Below are 27,393 nucleotides of genomic sequence, written 5' to 3'. Positions count from 1 at the left end.
GAGGGGCTGTAGGCATTTTTTACAAGCAATACTCCGTCTATAGGTAATGTTTGCATTGACAAAAAGGCTTAAATATCCCTTTTCAACTTGGTTTGTCTTTTCAATTTTATTTAAAGGTATGACACTGGGATTTGCAGGAACCTATTTATTGGTGAACTTTGCTCCAAATAGAACTCAGTCTATCTCTGCAAGAACAGTACAGTATTACTTTGTTGGCTGGCAGTTCCTGATCTATGTGGTAAGAATTAAAAAAATTTTTTACTATCCCATAAACTATATTATCTAGACCACTTGTACCTACAGATGTTAGAGAATGAATATAATCTTTGCCTCTCAACATTAATATCTCATTAAACCATAAATAGATTTGACTAATACCAAAGTATTTGAAACACTAAATCAGCAATAGAGCACCCCCAGTTTCCCAAGTATCCTATTCTTGACCTGTCACTGGAACAATTTCCACAATATTTAATCCAAGAAATTACAAAGCAATGTGTTTTAGGACAACTCAAAGTAAAAACACAAACCCCAAAAACCTCTCTTCCCAGGTCAAAGGGAAATACCTGAAGACACATTTTAATTCATTGGCTTTAATTCAAGATAGATATTTTCTTCAAAAAAATGTTCATTGAGAACATGTACCAGATTGTCTGGGGAGAAGTAGACAGCAGAAGGATAATGCTGAGAGATGTGTAAAAGAAAGAATGGAATGAGCTGATATAGAAATTTGAAGCCACTAACTGGGATACTTTATTTGATGTAGTAGCTGTACCCCGTGAGTATAGAGAGAACGTGCTTGTGGTGGTTGATGTGTAACTTGTTTCAGAAGTCAGTTTATATTGAAGAAAAAGCGTATTCCAGGAGGGGCAGGTGGTAAGAAGAAAACTGGGATAGACTACGTGACCTTTAACCGAGAACTATATTAGTAAAATAATTGTGAATTCAACAAGAAGAATCAAAGCACAGAGAATCATACATATTTAGCATCAGAAATGATTTTGAAAAGCTATCTGATCTAGTCCTCTGCCATTGAAATAGGTAAAATAGTATGACCCTACTTCATATACCTGTTATTCAAAACTGTGCCATTGGCATTTGCAGGGACATGTTTACTGGTGAACTTTGCTTTAAGTGTAACCCAGGATATTACAGTGGGAACTATATGATATTACATTATTATCTGGCAGTCATTAATCTTTGTGACAGGAATTCTATATATCTCGCCATCTCTGATATATAATTCCGACCACCAGAACACAAATGCTTAGAGGTGTTTTCTCTTTCTAATCTCCCTCTATACTGCTTTCTTTTACTTAAACAAAGATAATTAGGTTTCTCTGTTTTTGTTTTTGTTTTTGTTTTTAAATCCTCATCCATACACACTCTTCAATTAACTGTCCTATTTCCCTTCCACTCTACTCTCCCCTCTACTTTCCCAACTCCTATTCACTCCTCACTCTTTATCATCTGATAGATCCGTGCCCCCCCCCCCCAACAAATTGCCAAATGGAATTGCTTTTTTGGTCCTGCTGTTTTTTGAACCTTGTGCAGCATTTACTCATAACCCACCATCTTCTCCTTGAACCCCTCTCTTCCGTGGCTTCCTCAATTTATTTTCCCGATTTCTCCTCTTCCTCTCTGACTAGGCCATCCAATACTCTTGGTGGGCGCATCCTTCTCTCATGCCAACCACTCTTGATCTCTTCATGCTACATATTCTTCCAAGGTTTTCCAGTGTGATCTCATTGACAACCCCCATCATCCTTTAGAAAGACTTCTAAATCCAGTCTACATCTCTCTCCCAGGCGTCTTCTGAGCTGCAGTTCTGTGTTCTCATCTGTCCACTGATTGCTCATCCCTGTCTTGGACGTGTCATGGGTTCCTCGAATGTAACGTCTCAAAAATTGAACTCAGTGTCTTCTCTCCTGAACTCTCCTCCTTTTTATATTGGAAGGCTCCCCTTCCCCTGTACATCAGACTTTAGGATTGGACTGCCTAATTCAGATTAGCCTTCTTCAGGTCTGTCATTCTTTGTGTCTCTCCTCTGCCCCATTGTAACTTCCTGCTTGTCCAGCAGACCCAGCCCGTTAACAATCACAGATTTTATCAATCAAATCCATTTTCATGATAGCTGAGGCTTGAAGTCCTACCAACGTATTATTATTATTTGCCTACAGGCAAAACAGATTCTTCATCCAGTAAGAAAAGGGTCACCCAATCGGTGACCAGAAAATGAATAGCCCGAGTTGAATCCTTGGGAGATTAAATATGCAGCAAGATTTGATTTCCTGGAATAAGCAGCAGTGTTTGATGATGACGTGTCTTATATTATTTTAACACCAGAGAAAACATTTAAAAGAACGAAACTACTCTTTCTTAAACCTTCTATTTCCACAAAAGAAACTCTGACATTACTTGTATTTTGCCGTTTTCCAAAGTCAACTCTTAAATTCATTCATTCATTTATTCACTAGTTCATTCAACAGACTGGACATCCAGGGTATAGAGAAGAAGTCCTGTAACAGGAATTTTACAGCCCTGGGAGAGACCCATATTCCCATAAAATAATGAAAGTATATTTGAAAGTAAATGTCATCCAAAAATGTAACTAATTCCAGATATTATAAGGTAGCATAAAATAAATCTTTAATACAGTCACATTTGAATAACATGATGGGGGAGCGCCTCTCATGGTCTGTGAGTTCGAAACTCGTGTCAGGCTCTGTGCTGACAGCCCAGAGCATGGAGGCTGCTTCAGATTCTGTGTCTCCCTCCCTCTCTCTCTCTCTCTCTCTCTCTCTCTGCCCCTCCCCCTGTCACGCTGTCTCTGTCTCTGAAAACTGAATAAACCTTAAAAAAATTTTTTTTTGAATTAACACTATTGGCTTTAGACCCTAAAGGGAATATATCTACATTATCTTAGTTTGGAATTTAATCCATTTTATGTTACCTCTCTAAAGACTCTAGATGTTACCAACTACATGCTAAGCTCTTGAGCTGAAGTTTGGCTTAAATCTGACATCGATGTTTAAGTTTGGCTTAAACATCGAGGTAATTAATATTTAATCCTTAGAGATGGAGGTTTCCATGCTTTTTCTGCAAACCATGACTGCAGAGATCATAATTACAGCAATTAAGGCTATTCTTTGAAGGATCATTCATCTAGCTACTCTTGTATTACACTGAATAGAAATGCAGTACCTGAATTGCTTTTTAGGACTGATCAAATAACTACTCAAATGAATAAGAAAGCATTTTAGAGTCTGAATAAGCTGTACATTTCTCAAAAGAGGATTGTAAAATTGTATCCCAGGCTGGCTGACAGCATCTCCCTGTCTCGGGTGTTTACCGGCACCAGATGGATGTCCATGGAACGTCCATGTTCGTGTTACGTTTAAGGCTTGCGTGAAGTAGAAGCCTCAGAAACAAGGCCCAGGAGCCTGTATCTCTTTTGTCACATCATCCCATGGCCCGCCAGTACTCCTTACCACCAAAAACAGGGTGATGAGTGCCTTTAAATCTAATTAGATGAGAGAACCAATCCAGAAAAACCCAGTCAATTCAGAAAACTTATCCTGAAGATTCTGTTCTTCTGGAAGGACTTCAGATACCAGAACCTAAGTTAGCTTCCAATTACTTCCATAACGAATTGCCACAGACTTAGTGGCTTAAAGCAATACAGATTTATTATCTTAGAGTTTTAAAGGTCAGAAGTCCAACACGGGTCTCACTGGGCTAAAATCAAGGTATTGGCAGGGTTATATTCCTTGCCTGTGCCTCTGGAGGAGAATCCATTTCCTTGCCTTTTCCACCTTCTAGAGGCCACCAGCCTTCCTTGACGCTGTTCTTTCTCATGTTCCATCTCTCTCTGACCATGCCTGGGATGGTTCTCTGCTTTTTAGGACTCGTATGATTACTTTGAGCCCTCTTGGATAATCCAGGATAATCTCCCCATCTCAAGGTCCATAGCCTTAATTGCATCTCCAAAGCCCCTCTGCCATGTAAAGTAACATACACACAAGTTACAGAGATTAGGACATGGGCGTCTTTGGGAGGCCATTATTCTGCCTACCAGACCTACGTCATTTAACCCCTCTGAGCCTTGGTTTCTTCATCTGTAAAATAGTGCCTGCTTCCTCAGGTTGTGAGGATTGAGTGAATTGGCACAAGCAGAGCGGGTGGTGAGCCTGCAGTTAAGTGCCGTTATTATTTCTGACCTCTGAGACAGCAATCAGCAAAGCAGCCTCTCCCTGGGTCTCAGCAACCTGTAGAAATCACAGCCGCTTTAACAGTGATATTTTCAGAGAGGGGGAGAAATGTTGCTAGGAAAAAAAATTAACATTAATTCATGCTGCTTGAATATTTTATTCCTGGGAGCTCCGTGACCTCTTGCCACAAGGCAGAATGCAGGGCAATGACAGCCATTCTGTGAGTCATAGGAGCTCGTGTTAACCACAGAGATGGAATTTGGAAGAGAAAGAAAGGAAAGAAAGGAAAGAAAGAAAGAAAGAAAGACAGTCATATTTGATATTTAGAACTGATAACTACCCTCATTTCTCCCTTCCCCCCAATTAATAATCCTCCCGCTAACAGATTTAGCTAAGACACTCTGTGCATTAATGCAGGCTGAGCCACCTTCTTTCCAGCAACAAATACAGTGGTCCCAAATGCTGCCGTGAGTTGTTTATGTCAGTGTGAGAAATGGAAGCCTGTGGTTGAGAGGGGAGTGAAGCCGACAGGGGTATTTCTGCTAACGATTGATGAGCTGCACAGAGGTGGGGACACCCAACCCATGTTGTGATGGCAGTTTGGGGGAAGACAAAGTGATAGGAGTTTAATAGCCTTTGTAGCATGGCTTGATTCAATTAAAGACCTGGCAAAAAGTCCTTTAAGAAAAAGTTAAAGTAATTGGTTTAATTTACCAGGAAAAAGCTGAGGGATGACTTAATCTTCCACATGAGATGAAAGGTTTTTAAATGAGGAAGATATGGTCTTGCTGCTTTCCATGCCCACAGAGGATTAAACAAAGAAAAAAGCAAACCTTGAACTGAAACAGTAGAGATTCATGTTGATTTAGAGATGGCTCCATAAGTAAAATATAGTCCTGAATGTACTGAAGTCCGTAACTCTAGTAATTTTTAAGGAAAAAATTAGTGGTGGTGTTTTTATGTCAGAAAAGTAAACATTCATATTTACGATTTCAGGCCAGGGATACTACCTCTTTGAAAAAAAATTACTTGCATCAGGCTATCTTAAGGACTTCAAAAAAGAAAAAAGTGAAAACAAAAATAAAACTGAGAACTCAAAGTTACATTAGAGTTTTCTTATGGGCAGGAAAATTTTAGACATTCAGTCAATTAATATTTATTGAACACTCAGTTTATTAGACATTAAGTCTTGGTTTTTGGCAAGGTGTTCATAATAAATTTGAGGTGTAATTTATTCGTTAATTCCATAAATACTCATTGAGTAGCCGACTGTTCCCAGGCACTAAAGACAGTAGCAAACAGGACAGATAAAGTCCCTGTTCTCATAGAACTGATGTGCTAGTTGGGGAGACAGACAAGAAACATACAAATGCATGAACAGGAAATATTCTACACTCCACAGTAAATGAGGGGTGGCTCTGTTAGAGCAGTCAGAGAAGACATCTTGGAGGAAGTGATGTGTAAGCTGAGTGACTCCTTTGAGTGACTAGAGTGACTAGAAGGAGCCATTGTAGGGAGATCAGGGAAGGCGTATTCCAGGCAACTCCAACAGTTAGTGCAGTTAGTGCAAAGGCAAGAGCAATCTGAGCATTGCAGAGAACTGGCAGGGGGTGGGGGATCTGTGCCTGGCAGAGGTGGGCCATCCAGGATTTTATTCTTAATGTGATAGAAAACCATAGGAGATTTAAGCAGAGGAATGACTGGATATAATATGTAATTCTATTACATGTATCATCCTGGATAAATCTCATAAACAATGCACAGTGGGGGAAAAAAGCAAGTAATCAAAACCAAGTATGATTCTGCATGTATAAAGTCCAGACATGTGCAAAAATAAACAAGGCGCTGTTGGGAGACACATGAAAGGTGGTAAACCGTAAAGAAAATGAAGAGTAAACACAGAATTCAGTGTGGTGGTTGCTGGGGAGAGCCGAGGAGGAGGGGGGTGCAATTGGGGTGGGGTGCACAGGAGACCTCAAAGTATGGGTAGGTTCTCTTTCTCTGGCTAGGTGCAGGGCACATGACTACTTGTCATATTATGTAAATACCTTATATGTGTATCATATACATTCTCTATGAATGACCTAGTTCATTATTCAAATTGTGCTTTTAAATGATTCCTCTGGCCGCTGAATGGCTGGGTTGTAGAGGCAAGAGTAGAATCCGAGATGAATTGGAAGCTGTTGCAGTGGTCAGAGAGAGGGCGGCGGGGAGTGATGGAAAGGAAGGAGTTGCTGGCTGGTGCAAAAGGTGTGTGGTGAGGCCATTCATTGCAGGGGTGAAGGCCCCATGAGGGATGGTGGGGAAGGAAGGCCTTCAGGAATTTACTGCCCGCATTTGTGTGCTATGCTATTAAATGTACGCGTGGAGATGTCTAGAAGATAGTTGGGTAAATGAGATCAGGGTTGCCGATCTCGGCATCGTTGGCATATAGGTGAGGTTAGAGCTCTGGGTCTGGATGGCTGAGGTTCCATATAGTGTCCTCATATGTTTGTAATTGTCCTCAGGAACGCCAGGCACCCTCAATTCTCACAGGGGAACGAACTGTTGCAAAACCAGAAAGAGAAGTGTGGCATTCAGAAGGCTGTGTGTAAAATAATTTATACTCTACTCTTTTGCATCTTTTTCACTTCTAGATTTTCGAAATATTAATTTTCTGCACCCTCCTCTATTTCCATAAAAGAAAAGCAATGAAGCACATGGTGATCCTGCTAAGCCTGGTGGCACTTCTAGGTAAGAACGTACTGTTCTCTCATTCTCCAATCTAACCATGCTAAGTGAAAAAAGAGGTTTGAAGGAGAACACTTAAGCATTCTGTTCCTTTCTCATTGTTTCTACTTTTCAACTCTGATCTGCAGAAAGAAACCCAGGCTCAATCACGCAAACTGTATTTTGCACATCCATATCTACAAGTGGTGTCTGTTTAGTTCCTTTAAAAACATGTCAGCGTTTTTACTTCTGAGTAATTTTATTTGCTCTCTGACAGTTGGAGGATTTTGTTTCTTAGGATGTAATTGGAAAATATTAAAAGAGGAACAAAAGGATGATCCCAATTGAAACTTTTTTATCAGGAATTACTTACCAAAATGTGGCTAATATGAAATGTAAATGTAAGCAGTATGATTTTCTTAAATACAACATTTCTTTCATTCATTGTTTGTCTACCCATTTCCTTTTTTTTCCCAGGATTTTAAAACTGATGGTTCTGTAAGCCCACTGTGTATTTTTAAATCTTCCCTTTCCCCCTCCTCTCACACACACACACACACACACACGTCTTCATATAAATCAACACTAGGAGCTCTCACTAATCACTTGGAAAATTGCCTTTTAAAAAGTTATTTATAATTCTTTTTTTTCCTCTTCCTTGCCAATAAAGTGAACCATACGTCGTGTGTTGTTTGCTATGATTCTGTAGATTATACCTATACCACTGGGACAGGCAGCAACCTTCATGCTAAGGAGGGGCTGAGTTTCATTTGTCCATCTTCATTTCACAAACTAGTTCTCTCCTTTGAATTGGAAGATTTGTACTTGTGATAATTACTTGTAGAAATGAATTTATACCACAGTCAGGTATGCTGTTGATGAAAAGAATGGAAGAAGAACTTTACTGTTGTTTCTTTCCAAATTGCCAGATAGGGAGAACAAAAGCAAACAACTAAGAGATAAAATGCACATTATATAGGAAAATATTGAAAATAAAGGACATTTTAAATAGGAAAATAAGATAACAGAATTAAGATCATACATAGCAGTTTATGATCATAAATGTAAATAGGGTAAATTCACCTAATAATAAAGAAAGATTCCCATATTGGGCTTCAGAAAAATTCCCAAATTGATTTTGAAAAAAGATTCTGAAATTGGATTCATCCACAGTTCTCTGGTTTAGCTCCACAAGAGTTGTAGAAATGGTGACCTTTCTAACCGGCCCTTGCTGGTTGTGAAATACTCTGACTTCATACATAAATGTCATCTAAAACAAGTTAACTCAGACTGAAAGTAAAAGAAAGCAAAAGGGCATACTATTACTATCTAAGTTAAAATCCAGGCAGAAGCAAAGGCTCCTGGAGGCCCCATATTAGTATTTAGCTGCTCATCGTGGCAGAATTGAGGGTTGGGAGGGGGAGACACCAAGGCCAGGGGCCCTCAGGAGATTCAGGCAGCAGCTCTTTTGAAAACGATGTTAATAGAAATATGAGAGGAGTAGAAGACTTCTCTTAGTTCATGGAAGGTAGGTAGACAGAAAGATCTATAAGGACAGAAGAATGAGTCCTCAACGCTGCTCTAACGTTGAACTCTAAATCCTGAAAACAGACCATACACCTGCCTTCAAGTGCCTGTGTGACATTTACAGAAGTCAATTGTGTAATTGCCCACAAAGAAATCCTTGATAAATTCCAGGAAGTCGAAGTATGGACCACATTCTCAGATCACAGTGAAATAAAAACAGAAAATAATAACAAAAATAACAGAAACCAGTAAAACTGTAACATCTGGAAATGCTGACACTACTTTTAAACTGCAGCTGGGCCCAAGTAGAAACCAAGCTTTCATTGCAGCATATATTTTTAAATTATTATGAAAACACTTAATATTAAACCTGTAGTTTATGACTAATGCTGTATTCAGAAGGAAATTCATTACATTAAATGTAAGTCAAGCACTCAGCTCAAAACGGGAGGGAAAAAAACACTGAAATAAAGCTGAAGCAAGCAGAAAGGAGTGATTAATAAAGGTAAAAATTAATGAAATAGAGCACAGAAAAACAATGGATTGATAAATAAACCCAAGAATCTATTCTTAAAAGACGTTAAAATATATCCTTCATAAGACAAAAAAAAAAAAGGAAAAATCTCAAATATACAAAATTAGAAATAAAAGCAACAACAAAGATGAAAATTTGATTAAATTGATTATTTTTTAAAGGAAAATAGATATGGAGGACATGGAAGAACGGTTTAAAAAGCTACATCCTGAAAAGAATCAGGCCTACATACTTGATTTTCTTTTTTTTTTATTATATGAAATTTATTGTCAAATTAGTTTCCATACAACACCCAGTGCTCATCCCAAAAGATGCCCTCGTCAATACCCATCACCCACCCTCCCCACCCTCCCACCCCCCATCTTTACTTTCAACCTAGAAGGTTAAATCTTTAAGAAACAGATTCTGTTTTGTTGTTGTTGTTCACACTATTCGAGGACATAAGAAGAAAGCTTTCCCGTTTTGTTTACATAATGAGTATCAATACTGATCCCAAGTAGCACACAGTAAGAATACCCTGTACTAATTTCCCCACTCAATATTAATGTAAAAGTCTCAAAAAATTAGCAAGTAGAATCCAGAAAAAAAAAACCCGACATACTTCATGACCAAGTGGTCTTAATGAAGCCGGTTCTTTCTCTCTGTAACGCTTACAATTTATGCTTACATATCCTACTTACATATTTACATTCTGATATTGCTCATCTTCTCCACCTAATCAGTTCTGTGAGGACACAGCCATGTCTGTTCTAGTTACACTGTATGTAATTACCTAGAACTGAGGACAGTGAGCACAGAGAAAACATTTGAATTAACCAAATTAATTATGGGAATGAAAGCATGGTTCTTTAAGAAATCCATTGATATGGGGCGCCTGGGTGGCTCAGTCGGCTAGCGTCGGACTTCAGCTCAGGTCATGATCTCACCATCCGTGAGTTCAAGCCCCGCATCAGGCTCTGTGCTGACAGCTCAGAGCCTGGAGCCTGTTTCAGATTCTGGGTCTCCCTCTCTCTCTGACCCTCCCCTGTTCATGCTCCGTCTCTCTCTGTCTCAAAAATAAATACACATTAAAAAAAAAAAAAAAAAAAAGAAATCCATTGATATAGTTCATCATGTTAATGGCTCAAAAAGGGAAATATCATGTAAATATCCAGATGCTGAAAAGACATGTTAAAATTTAATATCCGTTCCTAATAAAGAATTTGAAATGTAATCAGAATAGAAAGATATCTGTGTTAAAAACATATTTCTCTCTTTTTAATAATTTTCACTTTATTGGGAAATTATTGACACATAGAGTGTATGTATTCAAGTACACCACGTGGTAATTTGATGCGCATATACATCACAGAATGATTACTGGGCTCATGATAATGAATGCATTTATCACCCCCTATAGTTAACATAGTGAACTGTGTGTGTGTGTGTGTGTGTGTGTGTGTAATGAGAATGCTTAAGATCTCTCAGCAACTCTGAAGTATACAATACTGCATTATTAACTGTAGTCCCCATGCTGTGTCTTAGATCCTCAGAATTTACTCTTCTTAAACTAAACATTTAGACCCTTTGACCTACATCACTCCCTTCCCCCTACTCCCTGCCCCTGACAACCACCATTCTAGTCTATGTTTCTGTGAAATTGGAAAAATATATTTCTCTTAAACCAAAAGCTGAAGCCTACATGCTGGAGAAATAGCACAAGTGCTGTCATCATACTAAGAAATGAGGAAAAGATTGCCCACTCTTCCCTTGATACTTATCTGTGCTGGTTAGGCATCTTACAATGATCACTGATGACTTCTACAAGAAAAAATGAGTATGGAAACCATGTAGCCGCTTTGAAAAATAGTAGAGTGTCAAATTAAATGGAAAATGTAGCACACAACACGGTACCTACCTTCGTTGTGATTAAAAACGCGCATGAAGCAGACGCTGGAGATGAGTGAGAGGTAACAGTAGTATGCAGGTGGATTTGTTTTTACTTTATTGTTAATATTGTTCATGTGATAGATTAAAAAAAATGAACTAAAAAGAAAATAGAAAGTGAGGGCAACCAGGAAGAAAGAAAACTGGCTTCTGGTGAGGGGCTCCCCAGGCCTGTGGCTGCAGTTCTTAAGTCTTAAAACTCCCAACCGAATACTTCCAACTAGGGGCACCTGGGTGGCTCAGTTGGTTAAGCGTCCGACTCTTGGTTTCAGCTCAGGTCATGGTCTCACGGTTTGTGGGTTCGAGACCCGCATCAAGGTTCCACACTGATGGTACCGAACCTACTTGAGAGTCTCTGTCTCTCCCTCTCTCTCTGCCCCTCTCCCGCTCTCTCTCTCAAAATAAATAAATAAAAATTTTTTAAAAAGATGCTTTCAACTGATCAGGAAGCTGAGAAAGCTAGGAAGTCCTTCTCTATGCTTAGCATACTCAGATTATGGAAGCCAAATTAATAAGTGAAATATTTGTGGCTCTAATAAGGAGACATTGGTAGCAATTTGGGAAAGTCTCTGGAAGGAACAGTTGATGAAGTCGGAGGAAACCGAGAAGGCCAGATTTCAAACACAGGTCAGCTATGTCAGGCAAAAGCAGTACCACTGTGATGACGACAGTAATACATGTCTATTGTTGAGAAATAAGAAAAACAGAGAGGGCCATCAAGAAAAAGGTAAAAATCCATGTAACTGAGCACTGCCTCACAGTACTATGGTAATGTGACTGATAGTCTGTAGAAGGCAGCTTGCCAGTATATTTCAGAAGAACAGCATCTGTCACAGAGCCCCCACCCCCACCCCACTCCCCCGCCCCATAGCTCATTTCCCTAGGGCAATTGGCAGAGTGCTTTGCAAAGATATATGTTCAGGGATATTCATCACAACCTCATTTTTAATTCCAGAAAAAAAAAAGGATGTACCTAAATAACCTAAATATGCAAAAAATAGGGAATTACCAAGATGAAGTATAATTCATGCAAAGGCATACTTCACAGCTGATGAAAATCATGCTCAGAAGAATATTTAATGGCATAGAAAATACTTGATGGCAGTTGAAACTAGGTTCCTAAATAGTATATACTATTTGTTATATATATATAACATATGTATATACATATGTTATAATGTATTCATATCCAGAGACAGGAAAATAGCTGCAAAGAAATATTCCCAAATGTTAAAAATGACTTGGGGATGAGTGTTGAGATTACAGGTGATTTTCATTTTTCTTTCCAGGCTTTTCTGCATTTTTCCAAATTTTCTTAAAGGAACATATAAACTTTTATAGTTTTAAAAAATGACTTTAAATGTTCTTCATAATCCCAGTGCCTAGAGATAACTACCGATAGGATCTTGACATTGTTTCTTCTGGCATTTTTTCCTAGCTTTTTTTTTCTGTATATAAAAATAGAAAATATATAAGCACTTTATATTTTTTATGTATACATTAGAATGATAGCATATTAAATTTTGTATTTTCACCTGTCCTCACCAACCACATTCCCACCCAAAAATAAAACAGAAGTACTTGTCACCAGCCTAGAAATAACTTGCAGAATTACAATAAAGAGTGATTAATTGGTTGGTGATTGCACATGCTTTGGAAATACAGTGATTAACTATATTAGCAAACCAATAGTTGGTTTAGCTATTTAATAAAAAGTCTAGTTTTGTTTTTGTTTTGCGGTCAAGTATAATTTAACATCAGATGGTAGGTAGTTGCATTAGATGACCTTGAAGGGCCTTTGCAATCCTGAGGTTCTGAGGCTAATGGAATAGTGTGTTCAACTCCTTCCCCATTAATGATCCCTTTGGGAAACCTGGCTGTTCAGACCACAAGGCCATAACCACATTGTACTCTAATTTCAAGCAAAATTTTGAAGAGGAAATCAAGGTCCCTCAAGAGCTAACCTTACAAACGTAAACCATCAAGTGGCACACATCACTGCAGATAAAATTCCTAGATTAGCTGAGATAGGACTATTGTCATAATCTGTAGAAAACATGTAAGATGATCAGGTCAAAAGCTATTTAAAGATGAAGAGGGACCCAGTTGTAAGGGCCTCTTTGTTCAGATTGGGGGTTTGTTTTTAGAATTTGTCACCTGTTCTCTGTTACGATTTTTAATGGAAAGGAAAATGCCTGATTTGGAAGTGTGCCCTGGTACTCTTCAAGTTGAAGTATATTTTCAGTTTTTGGAAAAGGAGGTTATGGGAGGCTTTCCCTGGTTGGCCATCAGCTGCTATTTTAAACATTCTCTCTATATAATGCCTTTTCAAAAGCTAAAAGGGATAAAGCTCAGATATATCATGACCAGGTAGACCAACAGCACAAAGAAAATGTTTCTTGTTCTCATTGCCTTTGACTTAGAGTTATTTGATTTCACGTAAAAATTATTTTTTTCACTTTCTGTAGGTTTCAGCTTAGTTACGGAATTAGATGCGACATTAAATTTAAGCAACCTAAAACCAAAAGAAAACACTATTTTCTTCCTACAGAGACATGGTGTTTCTGGAAAATGCCTCATTGCTTTCATATTATAACCTTATCAAGTCACTTCTTCATTGCTATTTGGAACCTATGAAAAATTGGTTTGCCTAAGGCCAGGTTCCTCTTTAGCATAAGAGTATAAATAGAAAGTGCTTATGTAATCCTTAGATTTATGGTTGACTCTGAGAGATGGATACTCAGCTCCGGTCCTGCTTCCTATTACTGTCTTCAAAAAAAATTTTTTTTCATGAGACTTCTAGACATTTATGAACAAAAAGCCTCAGACATAGACTCAGTACAATTCTTAGTAAACTCACAGAGGGAGTCGCTTTCCATTCTCCAGTTTTCTCATCTATTTGGCTTTCGATTTTTCAGTATCGTTTAATAGTTATTTTCCCACTCATGTCACAAGGACTGTCTGACTTTGCTTCTCTCCCCCACCTTCATTGTTTTCTCCTCTCCCATCTCCTAGTAATTATAACCTCTGCGACATCCTTTCAGCAGTGAGGGCTGGAAAATAAGCATCTTGCTCCCAAGATAAAAAGCACCCAGTCGCGTAGCAGATCTTTAGCTGATTTAGGCAAATTCAAAGTGCCGCACGGCTTGAGCGGCCGGGCTACCACTTGTCCGGAGCCACGTCCTACCCCCACCTCTCACAAGCCTGCGTCCTGAAAGCATGACTGGAGTATTGACCACTCTACTGTGTAAGCTTCAGATATTTGTTGCTAATTCTGTCTCAAAAATGTATTTTATTTGTGTCTCCTGTTTTCTTTTTCAGCCTCGTTGACTGTCATTTCAGTAAAAGCAGTCTCAGGCATGATCACTTTTTCTGCGACGGATAAAATGCAACTAACTTATCCCATCTTCTATATCATGTTTATCATCATGATAGCGTCTTGTGTTTTCCAAGTCAAGTAAGTTAGCTTCTACCTATTCACTAATCTTTCAACATTCCCGTGCTTCTCTGAACATTAATCTTTATTGGCGTCCGTGGATAATTAAAATGAGGTGTAACTGATTTCTGAGGGTGAAGGGCCTTCAGCTTGTCCTCAGCCAGCACGCCTTGCTTTCTCCTTCGCGTCCAATAATAAGTTTTTACTAAGCTTTGCCTTCATGTCTTGTGAGTTCTAAAGTATGGCCGCAATCTAGCTAAGTGCACTTTGATACTTTCCTGATGCTCTTCTGCTTGTAATTAATATCCATCGTACGCAGGTTGTCATTAGCAATAAATCAAAGGGGAAGGTCCACATCCAGGATTTCATTCTAAATATAGGAAATACATGAACCCTTCACCTTCATTCTTAGCTCATGCTCATTAATTGCCCAGGGATGGACAAAACCAGACGTTTGGCCGGGAGGGAAATCCTTTCCCCAGAACTTTGCATCCTTGGCCAGAATTTTCTTTGTACCCATGGGATCGCGGAATGATTGTTTTATGTTTCTCTTGGGGCCTAAGAGTGGTGACATGAAACATTTTAAATTTCTGTTCTTCTCTCCCCCCCACCCTCCGCCACCTCCTTCTGCTCCAGTCACTTCCCCTCCGTTTCACATCATGATTACGCCTTTGCCTGCGAGGCTGTCTTTAGCCAGCCAGAAAGTTTTCTGTTTATCCCAAAATGCTGTGCAAAAGCTCCATCCCGGAGCCAGCTGGGAAATCAGGGCCTAAACTCGGGAAGAGTTTAGGGAAGAGTTCCCTCCATAGATGCTAGCAGCAAAGCCTAATAGTTCTGGGTCGGACATGGGCCTGTTGCAAGGAAGGTGGAGCGTGACTGGAAAAACCCAGTGTTTTGTCACTGTTTCATTTGTCATTTCCTTATGAGAATGAGTGTGTTTCTAATGCTTGAGCGTTGCCACTTTGTTTCATCTCCCTTTCTTCTTCCGAATTTATCAGCACGGCTATAACATCTTTTTGGAATTTGGTGATTAGCATCGTTAGCTTTAAACTCAGCTTTATGAATTTAAGAGGCAGGTACAACCCAAGGCACCCTGCATTCCCACCACCCTTGTCCCAGTCCCTGCCTCTTCCACACTGATGCCCCGTGAATGCACTAGAACTGTAGAACTGGCCACCCATCAAAACCGCCTGAGGAGTGGTCTGTTTGTTCATAGATAGGTACATGTACACACACACATATACATGCATGCATGTACACACACGTGTGCTCAGGCACACCTGGGATCTACCCACAAAGCATTTCTTTTTAATTGTGCTAGGACAGGACCTAAACGTCAGTGCTTTTTAAAATTGCTCAGTTGACGTCAATGACAGGGCAGCACGGCTTCACTGTGGGAACCTGAGTCGTGCTGGTGGCCAGAGTGCGAAACTGAGCTCCCCACATGTGCTGTGCAGCTGGAGCACGGAGCATTGTTTTTGAAACATTAAACATTCCTTTACTTCTCCATCTTCCTTCTTGGCATGTGGCATGTCAATGGATAGCTACACTATTCCCCAGATATGATATTTAACAGATTCTGGGGTCTATCCTAATGAATCAGCTCCAGTGTGATACTGGTCCAGCAGCTTGACTCACTTCCAACTCAAACTTCTGTGGCCTCAGAATATGATTAATTGCTTTTCATTGTTACTGTTGTTGGTTTAAACAGACCATAAAACCTGACATCTGATCTCATACATCAGATGCATATAAGCTATGACTGCTGATTGGAAATGCCCTTTTACTGCACTTCCTTTCCCTTTGTAGTTGTAGCTTAAGGACATGCATTTCTTGAGGTTACTGTTAACTTGTTGCTGAACGTCTCGAACGTCTCTTAGAGCCAGAGCTTCAGTAAGTGCCTTCTGCTCTAGGTTCCTGAATCATGCCACGAAGCTCTACAACACAGCGATGGTGGTGCCCATTAACCATGTTTTCTTCACGACCAGCGCCATTATCGCAGGTGAGCTTGGGTTTTCTCTGCTCCGGTGATTCGACCCCCGAAAAAGCATAAATAAAGCTTCTCTCGGAGTAAACAAGACAGCCAAGGAATCTTCGGTTAAAAGGACCTACATAGCCGGTATCATACCCTGCTAACCTCCACCTGGGTCTGAATTTGCTCCATAACATCCTCGCAGACAGGTTATTCTGCTTTGTGGGAAGGCTTCCCAGTGCTCTCTGTCTCCCGAGACAGCTTAGTCCTGTTTTGGATCCCCCTAATTATTTGGAGCACTCTAATTATTAGAAAGTGTTTCCTTATAGTGGGGTTGAAACTAGTCTCCCTGTAAATTCAAGACTCTCATCTTAGGTCTGCTTTCTGGAGTCTTCTCCTTGCCAGCCCTTCTTTTAATTTTTTTTTTAATGTTTATTTATTTTTGACAGAGAGAGAGAGAGACAGAGCACGAGTGGGGGAAGGGCAGAGAGAGAGGGAGACACAGAATCCGAAGCAGGCTCCAGGCCCTGAGCTGTGAGCACAGAGCCCGACACGGGGCTCGAACTCGCAGACCTCGAGATCATGACCTAAGCCGAAGTCAGACGCTCAACCGACCGAGCCACCCAGGCGCCCCTCCTTGCCAGCCGTTCTGATAATCAAAGCAGCTGAAGGGTCCTCTTGTGTCTTGTCTCTGGGCCAAACATTCCTCTTTCCATTAACTCCTCCTTCCTTGCCCCTCACCGCTGATCACCTACATCAAAGACTGGGGTCCAAAACTGAATCCAGTGTTCCAGGGAAAGGCAGGCAGATGAGAATAGAAGCTACTATCTTCACTGCTCTGGCCTCTATTTTTCTACTATTACAGTCCTTTTGTATTTATTGACAATTCAGAAACATATATGTGAGACACAATAGTGTTTTTTTTTAAAAGCATAAATTTGACTTCACTCATATGAGGACCTTAAGATACAAAACAGATGAATATAAGGGAAGGGAAGCAAAAACAATATAAAAACAGTGAGGGAGACAAAAACGTAAGAGACTCTTAAATATGGAAAACAAACAGAGGGTTACTGGAGGGGTTGTGGGAGGAGGGGTGGGCTAAATGGGTAAGGGGCATGAAGGAATCTACTCCTGAAATCATTGTTGCACTGTATGCTAACTAACTTGGATGTAAATTTAAAAAATAAATTAAATTTTAAAAAAAGAAGAGATAAAAAAAAAAAAAGCATAAATTTGAAACTTGGTCCAAACCAAAATATAATAGATTCCAGTATACCACTCCTAAGGTTAGTACTGTTATGCCCTAGTTTATTGGCTTGTTGGATATATTTACTACCTTCTTATATTGGAAGTTCATTTCCCAAAGCAAAGTTTATGTATTTTGGAAGCAATTAGGGATTATGTTTCCTAATTGACACACCTTTCTTATTTCATGGCAATGTGACTGCCAGTGGGCAGTTTTTAAAAGTAATCGATGCATTTTTTATTTCCCAAAACTGAACCTTACGTTTAAAGAGAAAGATCATATATCAAGACATCTGATTTTTTTTTAGAATTTTATGCTTGCTGACAAAAGAAAGTATGAAAAGATGGCACATTAGTGTGCCCTAGAATTATTAGAAACAAAAATAATAGGGCCCAAAAAGAGGTACAGGCATGACATACAGCCTAATAGTTAATGTTGTAAAGACGTGTAAAAAATGTACTTCCCTTGAAAAGAACATTTTTGTAGTAGGACCAACAGGGCTGGAATCTCAATATTTAGCACGCCAAGTAATTGATGAGTCAGGGAGGCTGGAACTTTCTGGAAGTGATAATAGTTCATCTGCTATTACTGAAGTATGGAATGGAGATGAAGCTTCTTGACTAATTTTCCTTTTTTGCCCCCATCAAAAAGTCTAGCTTAAAATTACAATGTGATACCATATTTTGCCTACGAACTAGTGAAGTTTTTGTTTTGTTCTTTTTATTGCAATAACTAACGCCAAGAAGGCTGCAGTATTACTGGCACTCTCGTGGAGTTGGGTAGCATGGTACTACCCTCCGAGAACTGGGTTTCATTGTCTTCATCAAGAGCCTTAAAAATGTTTCTAATCTTTGATCCTACAACTCAACAACAACAACAACAAAAATAACCCAATTTAAAAATGGGCAAAGGACTTGAACAGACATTTCTCCAAAGAAGATGTATGAATGACCAATAAGCACACGAGAAGATGCTCAACATCACTAATCATTAGGGAAATGTAAATCAAAACTACAAGGAGACACCACCTTTTACCCATTAGGGTGGCTACTAGCAAAAAATAAAAAAAAAAAGAATTAACAAGTGTTAGTGAGGATGTGGAAAAATTTGAACTCTGTGCATTGTTGATGGGGATATAAAATGGAGTAGCCACTCTGGAAAACACTATTCCTCAAAAAATTAAACATAGAATTACCATACAGTCCAGAAATTCCACCTCTAGGTCCATATCCAAAAGAATTGAAAGCAGGGACTTGAACAGATATTTGTATGCTTGGGTTATAGCAGCATTATTCACAACAGCCAAAAGGTGGAAGAAACTCAAATGTCCATCAACAGATGAGTGGAATAGTATGTCATACAATGAAATATTATTATCCAGCCTTAAAAAGGTAGGACATGCTGAGACATGCTACAACATGGATGAACCTTGAGGACATTATGAGATAAGCCAGTCACAAAAAGACAGATGCTGTATGATCCCACCTATATTAGGTATCGGAGTAGTCAAACTTACAGATATGGAAAGTAGCATGGTGATTGCCAGAGAGGCTAGAGGAGGGGGAAATGGGGACTTGTCATATAATGGGTAGAGACTTCCAGTTTTGCAAGGTGAGAGGGGTCTGGACATTAGGTGTACAATAATGTGAATATACTTAACACAACTACAAACTTAAAAATGGTTATGATGGTGAACTTTTTGTCATTTGTATTTTACTATGCATTTTAAAAAAGATGTTTCTACTCTTTGAAGCAGAAATTCTGCGTTAAGCAGCAATAACAAGAAAGATCCTGGGGTGCCTGAGTAGCTCAGTCAGTTCAGCAACCAACTCTTGATTTCAGCCCAGGTCATGATCTCACAGTCTGTGAGATCGAGCCCTGCATCAGGCTCTGCACTGACAGCGTGGAACCTGCTTGGGATTCTCTCCACCTGCCTCTCCCTTCCCCCATTCTGCACATGTGCGAGCTCTCTAAACAAATAAACAAACAAGCAAATTAACAAATAAATAAATGAAAAATCCTAAAATGCTGAGAAAAAAATACATATGAAGAAGTTTATCACTAATTTTCCACAGTAAAAAAATTTCAAAACAGCTGAAAATGCCCTTAAAAGAAATGAATATTATAGGGCAGTTACTTAGAATAACATGGAAACATTGAAATGATTACACAAAAGTGTGCAATAACATGGAAAAATGCTTCCAAACCTGCTCATCCATTCAACAGATAATGTATTAGGACTGAACGTGGTTCCTTCCTGTACGAAGTTTATTCTCCAGGTGAGGAGATGGGCTTCTGAGAGCACTCCTTTCATATAGGGCTCTGTCTTGTTCATCATGGTGTCTGTAGCACCCCGAACAGTAGCTGACCCAAAGGACTCAGTAAACATTCGTTGGCTAACCAGCAAGGATAACACCGCACACACAAAAATCCAATTCCAAGTAATACATAATTTAAAGATGGCTTTAAGAGAAAAACAATTCTGTGAAGGCTTTGGGACCTTAGACCAAGAAGAAATCCTTGAGACCAACAAGGAGAGAAGAAAAGTTCCTCATAGTAAACAACGCATCCTTCCACCTTTTCCTTCCACCAAAAGGGCAACCAGAAGAAAGAGAAGGGAGAGGGGGTTGACAGTGAGAAATGGGGCTGGGTGGAACGACTACGGCGCCCTCCAGTGGCTGAGTGCACACGGGGCATTGCCAAGAGTGACAGTCTGGGCGGCCAACAACTGCCCTGAAGGGAATGCTGTGTCAGAGGCCCCAGAGTCCACGCAGGCTCTCTGGTCAGGCTTGCTGACCCCTGGCCTAAAACTGTAGGTAGGGAATGGCACTAGAGTTTTGTTTTCTTGCGTGTTCCAGTGGGCTAAATCCTAAACTGGATAAGAAATTTCTATTTGCAAAAGTTATGTTAATTGTGTTGATTGTATAATAAGAATACATTACATAGAGCCTACGAATCTATGTTCTTTTTGAAATCACTGAAAATCTGAGTGTGGCTTGCAAATATTTTCAAACTAAGCTACTGGATGTGCATTTTAAGGGTACCTATGCCTAGAAAAAATAATACATTAACATAATTTAAAAAACAGTGTGTAGCTTTTATATGTATTCTTACCCTAAAATTAAGTTTGTCTTTCGTTCCCGTTATAGGTATCATATTTTATCAGGAATTCCTTGGTGCAGCTTTTCTTACCATATTTATATATATTTTTGGGTGAGTAAGTGTCTCAGAAGTAAGGAATGTGAAATCCTATTACTTTTATGTAGGATTTTTGGCATTGTACCTCAGGTATAGAAAATTGGAAGGTAATATAAGAAACATTAGTTTCCTGAGCTCTTAAAAGAAACATATTTTTCGATTTAACACCCTACACAGGGTGCTATATGACCCTACACAGGACTCCGTGTCTTTGACTTGGTGATTTGGGTATCTCTCTGAGGGTTCTAAAACTGGGGATGTTCAGTTCCAGCCAAAGTCTCGATAAATCCACTGGTTGTTGTAGCTACTCCATGACCTTTTTGTACTAAATCAGATTTACCTCACTCTTGGAAAATTCTAGGTTAGATCTCACTCAGGAACCACAGATGCTTCTGGGATTATCTAGAATAAAAGGTCAAGTCTAGGACAGATTATTAGCTTTGGACCTAATAACATCAGATTGGTGGTACCCCTTCCTTGTATCTGGACGCCCATCATTCCCCCTTCCTGGAGATTTGGTGGGCATCATTGCTGACATCCTTGCAAACAGAGGGCAGAATGTTGACAGAATGTCACCAATGTCTGAGATCCTCTGTTGGTTCCAGCTGGCACTCCCTTAGCACTTTAGCTGTTTCTTGATCTGGTATTCTGCATGACCATTGTTATGCAGACTTGAGCCCAGACTATTTTCAGTGTAGAAAACCATCTAGCTTGAAAATTCAATTTCATAAGATGCTTGGGCGAGCCTAAACTTCTAGGATCTGGAAACTATGACTATTCTTATGGCCAAGGACAATTAAATTTCTTAGAAAATTAAAGAACTTTGTTTTTTTGTTTTTTTGTTTTTTTTTTTTTTTTTGCTTGTGTTGCATGCCAGTAATGGGTCTGGGCATGCATGGATAGAAAATGAGACCTAGTGTCTACCCAAAGGGTTTAGAGCCTGATTTAGCCTCCAGATGGTAAAAACCTGGGGCAGAGATTTATTGGAAGCTGCCCAGGTCTTGGTTCTGGGGGAAAGTATTATTAAGACAAGTTCTAGAAGGCTTACCATGAAAAACAGAAAAAACAAGACCAACGGAATTAGTGTCATCATGTAGAATATGGAGCTCGGTTATTTAACACCATGAGTTGTTTCAGTGTTCTTGTGTTCCTTATTAATATTACTCTTACAGGTGTTTTCTGTCATTCCTTGGTGTGTTTCTGATCACAAGAAATCGAGATAAGGAACATCTGCCACAGTCTTACATTGATTTTGGAAATATTCCTGGTAAACTGTCTATTCTTTAATTTATGATGGAAAACTTTATCCATATAAATTAGTAGTCGCTGCTATTATTTGAGGTGTTAAAATTACTATAAAACATAATTCTTCTCCTTAAAAAATGTACATTTAGCGATGAAACCAGAAGTGATGTTTTCACTGTAAGTGTTAGTAATCATTTATTTGAATGTCAATTTCGCACAGAACACTGGGGATATAAAAGAACTGGCCCTGTTTTCTTGATTTGGGTGATGTCGCACATTTCCTTTTTGGATTTCCTTAAACTGAAAAAGGGTGAGGGGTAGGAGTGGGGAATGGCTGCCAACAGCAGACCCCTGCTGCTTGGGGAGCCTTTGAAGGAACATCTAAGGGCAAGAGGTTGGGCTGCTAAGGAATATAGTTCCTGGAAAGACTGCGGTGGCCTCTGCACTGTGGGACCAAAAGGGATGTTCTTCACAGTCACCTGAACATGAATAGCTTCTTCCCCTCCCCCACATTTGCCTTCATCCTGATCCACGTAACATGCACCGTCTTCCCAGTCCCCCACTCTCACTGGGAAATAACTTGCTTTAGTCACGTAGACAACAGAAGCAATGTTCAGAACAAAGCAAAGTTTGCTGTGTCCTCACCCCCTCTCCTGCCCACCCAGTATCTCCAGCTTTGCTAGGGATTTGGGGTGACCTGTAGGTTTCTAGACGGAAGTAACGGTGATCTGACAGCTTCCTTTACCATTCTGTTAGGCCCAAACCTTCGAAGCAAAATTCATTAAAGCCTTCTCCCTATGACTGGGAAAATGTGGCCCAAGAAGTTCTGTGTTCTCTTTCCCTCTTGAGTCCCCTGATCAGCTAAGAGCATTCAGGGCAAGAATTGGCATTCACGGCAAGGGTGTGCATTATAAATGATGTGTATGGTTAGAAGTTCTTGGGTAGAAAATAAAGTTTTCATATTTTTAACGCGAGTTTTCATTTCACAAAGCCCCATACATAGGATCAGTAGCAGCTTCCAGAATCTGCTACGAAAGTCTGTTTTCTCTGTTGTTATATACTTAGAACAAACATGGAAAAGGGGGAAGGACACCGGGCAGGAAGGTGTGGAGATGAGTGGATGCTTCATGTCCCCCCCATGACTGATCCAACCTGGTTTCCATGCTCAGCACAGTAGGCCCTGTGCGATGGGGAGACAGCTCTCTCCTGTGGACGGCGCATGGTCACAGTCAAGGGACATGGAGTTCTGAGGCCTTTTCTTCCCGGTGTTTATCTCTTGTTTAGAGGGTGACCACATATTATAAAAAACGGTGGTGGGGGGGAATAAAATGTGGCTTGGAGAGAGGAGAAATTATTAAGACTTATCCTTTTGTATGAGCACAAAAGATTTTCTGTGATTACTATCTCCACAGGGAAACAAACACTGGACAAAATACAACCAGATTCAAATGGCTTATCCTATGGAACTTTGCCTGATGGAAGTGACTCAACGAAGAGCCAAAGTGGAGAGAAGAAAGAGGTCTAAAATGCCGAGAGGGATGGCTTCTGGCCTGTTATTCGATATCACCTTTGAAAAAAAACTGCACATGTTCCATTTGTGTCCACAGCTTTTCTGTGCTGACATGTGCTAGCTAGCATTACCCGTCCTTCACCGTGTCTCCATTTGTGCGGACAGCGGGGCCTTCCTAAGCCTTGACAGTCTCATGTCTTCATGGAATGTAATTTGAAGTGTTCCCCACACCCTGGACTTGCCCCTAGTGAACTCCTAACTGGCTAGATCTTAATTAGGGCCTGGCTACTCAAGCAGGACTGTCACACAAAAATGTGCGTTCACGATTTGGCTACAGAGCACATAGGCTCTTCCCACTCGACTTAGAGCGTCAGCTGCTTTGCTTTAAAGAGACATGTTAATCCCACAACCTCATTCTGGTACCAAAGGTTTGAGAACATTCATTTCTCCTACGACATCTTTTATGAGCCTCCCCCATAAAGATCTCACCTTTCTATTCCTAAGTTAGAATGGTGAATCATCTTTCCTGAAAATGAGCCCTATTATAACCATCCCTTTATCTTTAAAATTAGAGTTTGTAAGTGGCATTCTGTGATGGTGTGTACCTTGGCTGGTGAACTTTTTCAGATTAAGAAAGGAACCACCTCAGAATTAGGACTAATTTTTCAAAAAACATAGAATGATGAACATTTTCTTCAGCTGTATGATCCTATTATACTTGAGTTGAAATTGAAAACTTCATATCCTATGCCTGTATTTGTTTAGTTCTTATGACTTATCTACTGGGTATATTTTAACTCCTGACACAAGGGTCAAAACTCATATTTAAGTTCTTAGTGTTACCTTCACTAGCGTACCATTTCTTCCCCAAGTTATTATCTCGAGCTTTATAAATTCTTCTAGGCAAAAGGACAGCTATGATTAGAGACCTGGATTTTAGCCATTGAAGTCTGTAGACATAGCCAGGTGGCCCAAGCTGAGACCACAGAGGAAGGCCATGTGCTGCTATACCCTGCCTGGCTCCACTGCTGTGACTAGTCAGATACCTACTAAGATATATTTGTAGGGAGAGTCCATAATCATATCTGTTATTTATGAACTGCTAATATATTTAAATGAGAAGAAAAAAGCTAGCCTTCACTGTAACCAAAATCAAGTAATAAGCCCTATCCCTAATGACATTTCAAAACCTTCAGATCACGTCTGACATGCCAGTCCAAAATTGTTCAGGCCAGTTGTCTGGCATTTGTAAAGGTTGTTTATCTCGGAGCTCTTGAGGCTGTCGTCTGAACTGCTTTGGGTCTTTCAGCCTCATTCCTTGTCGTAACCTATGCTCCTGACCAAACCTGGCCACAAAGGCAAGATCCGAATCTATCACCCACGTATGAATAATAACCTAGAGCCCATGTCTGGCTTTTGAACTCCTGGTAAGAATTCCTGCTGTTGTGGAAAGTATCCCCCTAATTCAAATAAAACAGTCCTATAATTTATGGCATGTTTTACTGAATCGGTCCAACATGTTGGCACTAGAAGGCTCAGCTAAGAAATGTGTCTGGTGTCTTAAACTACAGATTTCTGATGACTCTTAAAACTGGTTTCAAAGATTGCGAAAATATTTAGACTAAAGAGTTGTACTTGAAGTGGGACTCCATTTATAGCTACAGCACGTGGTTTTGAGCACTGCAGAATTTTGCACAGACACAAGCATGATGCCAATGCTTTAGTAGTTGCCAACATTCGCATCTTTTAAAAATTCTGTGAGATGACATTGACTTATGCACATCTGAGCAATCCAGCAACGCTTTAGAAGTCCAGGCAACATACAAAATATATCGAGACCTAATTTTACTTTCCACATTGCTTCTTCAAAGCCAGGTGAATAGGAGTTTTAGTTGTACTGGCTCATAAGATTTTTTTTAAATTACAAAGTGCATGACAACAACCAAAGCCAACCCAGTCCTTCTCTTGGCATTGTGAATCGGGGACCTTTAGCCAATACTTGACTCATTTGACTGTTTGTCTAGACGAGGGGCCTGCAAAATTTTCCTGTAAAGACGCAGAGAGTAAATATTTTTGGGTCTGTTGGCCAATGTTGCTTGTCGCAGCCACTCAACTCAGCCATGATAGCATGAAAGCAATCATAGATGATGCGTAATGAATGAGCACGGCTGTATGCCAGTAAAACTTTATTTACAAAACAGGTGGTCAGCCCTAGGCCTGTAGTTTGCCAAGCCCTAATCCAGACTCCCTTGCCCTTCCTATGCAGGGTCTTTCTTGTTCCTTGGACATTCAGGAGTTGAAAAAGTGGCACTTCATGGTCCATGACAAACTAGGATACTGCGGCATGGTGGAGCCATGTCTTGATATTTACATTAGGATCTTGTTGCTTATATAAGATACAGATGGAAGCGGTGAGTTCATTATGGGTGCCCAAGTTTCTCTTGAAAGCAGTGGTTCTTTTGTGAGCACCACTACCTGAACTGGAAGAGCCTTTCCAGTCCCATAGTCCAAGTTGATAATAGCCTCAGAAGTGAGTATGAGCCACCTTTCATCAAAGCAGAGGACTTTACCTAATCTGATTGTTTTCACTTTAAGTGTTTGCTTAGTCTATGACCATAATACTTTCACTACCAGAATCACTTGGGAAAAAAATACAATAAAAACTTCTCAAGCAGTGACTCAGAATGTATTTTTCAACACCCCCATCCCACCCCCACAAGCTCCTGGAAATTCTATTTTGTGGCAAAGAAAGAACAGGAAAAGGCAGATTTCGTAGATTATTGCAATGTCAGTGCTAGTGAAGAGTAATGGTGATAATGTGCAAGTTTGGCTCCAAAAGAAGCAGGTGTAAATGGTGGGTATGACTTAAATGGATTGAAACACTGAGCCAAGTTCCTGGAAGCCAAGAACCCTCTCTATGCTCCTTGTTTCCAAGCGCACAGCTCATGCAGGGATGGTAACCGTCTGCGCTCGGCCACGCTAAAGGCTGCTTCATACTTGCCAATTTAATAGTGATGTTATGGACATAAATATAGCAGTAATTAAAATGAACCTTCCCACCCCCCACCCCCCCGCCAGACTGCTTTACTTAAATTCCAGGGCTGGTTATGGAGATAATCCTTGCACTGGCCACTGCCTACCTAATTCACATGTCTGGCGCTAGTGAATCTGAGTGCTTTAGTGAAGTTGCTAGATAAACACCACACGTGTTGAACTTTTAGAAGAAGATCTCAGAATTGAACCTAACGTGATTGTGTGGGAAATTTAGGAGCTGCTTCTAATCGTTGGACTCATCAACAGTCTGGCTCTTATTATGGCTGTCTTGAAATTAAAAAGAAAAAAATCCACACAAACATGGTTTCCATGCAAATACAGACCGATCTTGGGCTATTAAACGTCGCGTTTTTAGCAGTTGTGGTAAGTGCAGGGAAAAGCCTTCCCACCCAGGAATTCTTGAGTCTGTCCCCTTTCTTACCAGCCTCAGGGTACCACACAACATGCAGCCCTGTGCCAGGAGAGCAAATCAGTTACAGGAGCTATGACCCGTCCAAGGAAACATTTTTTGCAAGAAAGAGAGGAAACTCCTCCCTCAGTGTTGGTCCTTATTGAGAGTTAATGAGTCCCAACCACAATGTAAGAGAGGCATATCAACTCCAGTATCAAATAAATGTGTTTTGGGGTGCACCCAGCTGAGCCAGATGTTGCCAGCAGTTTCACAGAGTTCCAGGCAAGGTGCAAGATAGCCCCCGTGTTCCAGGAAAGAATCTCCTTCCCAGGGAGCTGGCAAGTGCCAGAGAAGGAGCCCCTCTACTCCTGACGTGACCAGCACGCGTGAACCAAAGCCACTTTGCACATTTGAGCTGCTGCTACCCAGA

At 40.2% G+C, this 27,393-nt stretch overlaps 2 protein-coding genes across 7 annotated transcripts in view; both read left to right on the top strand.

Moving 5' to 3' along the window:
* Window positions 1-26,196, top strand: part of NIPAL2 (NIPA like domain containing 2) — an 89,154-nt gene extending 62,958 nt beyond the window's left edge. For 5 of the 6 annotated variants that reach the window (XM_078441667.2, XM_060611006.3, XM_060611005.3 and 2 more), the window contains 7 exons: window positions 117-238; window positions 6,848-6,944; window positions 14,230-14,365; window positions 16,258-16,346; window positions 20,715-20,778; window positions 21,936-22,030; window positions 23,421-26,196. In XM_078441667.2, the coding sequence (XP_078297793.1) occupies window positions 117-238; window positions 6,848-6,944; window positions 14,230-14,365; window positions 16,258-16,346; window positions 20,715-20,778; window positions 21,936-22,030; window positions 23,421-23,533 (716 nt within the window). In that variant the 3' untranslated portion in view covers window positions 23,534-26,196. The remainder of the gene's footprint in view (window positions 1-116; window positions 239-6,847; window positions 6,945-14,229; window positions 14,366-16,257; window positions 16,347-20,714; window positions 20,779-21,935; window positions 22,031-23,420) is intronic. The other variant, XM_060611008.3, reaches the window with a different exon arrangement.
* The window catches only part of RIDA (reactive intermediate imine deaminase A), a 113,254-nt gene that overhangs the window by 13,259 nt on the left and 72,602 nt on the right, over window positions 1-27,393 (top strand). The window lies entirely within an intron of this gene.

The sequence above is a fragment of the Panthera onca genome, chromosome F2 (genome assembly GCF_046562875.1).
Source record: "Panthera onca isolate mPanOnc1 chromosome F2, mPanOnc1 haplotype 2, whole genome shotgun sequence".
Lineage (NCBI taxonomy): Eukaryota > Metazoa > Chordata > Mammalia > Carnivora > Felidae > Panthera > Panthera onca.
Note: the sequence above shows the minus strand (reverse complement) of the source record. Positions and strands in the feature narration are given on the sequence as shown.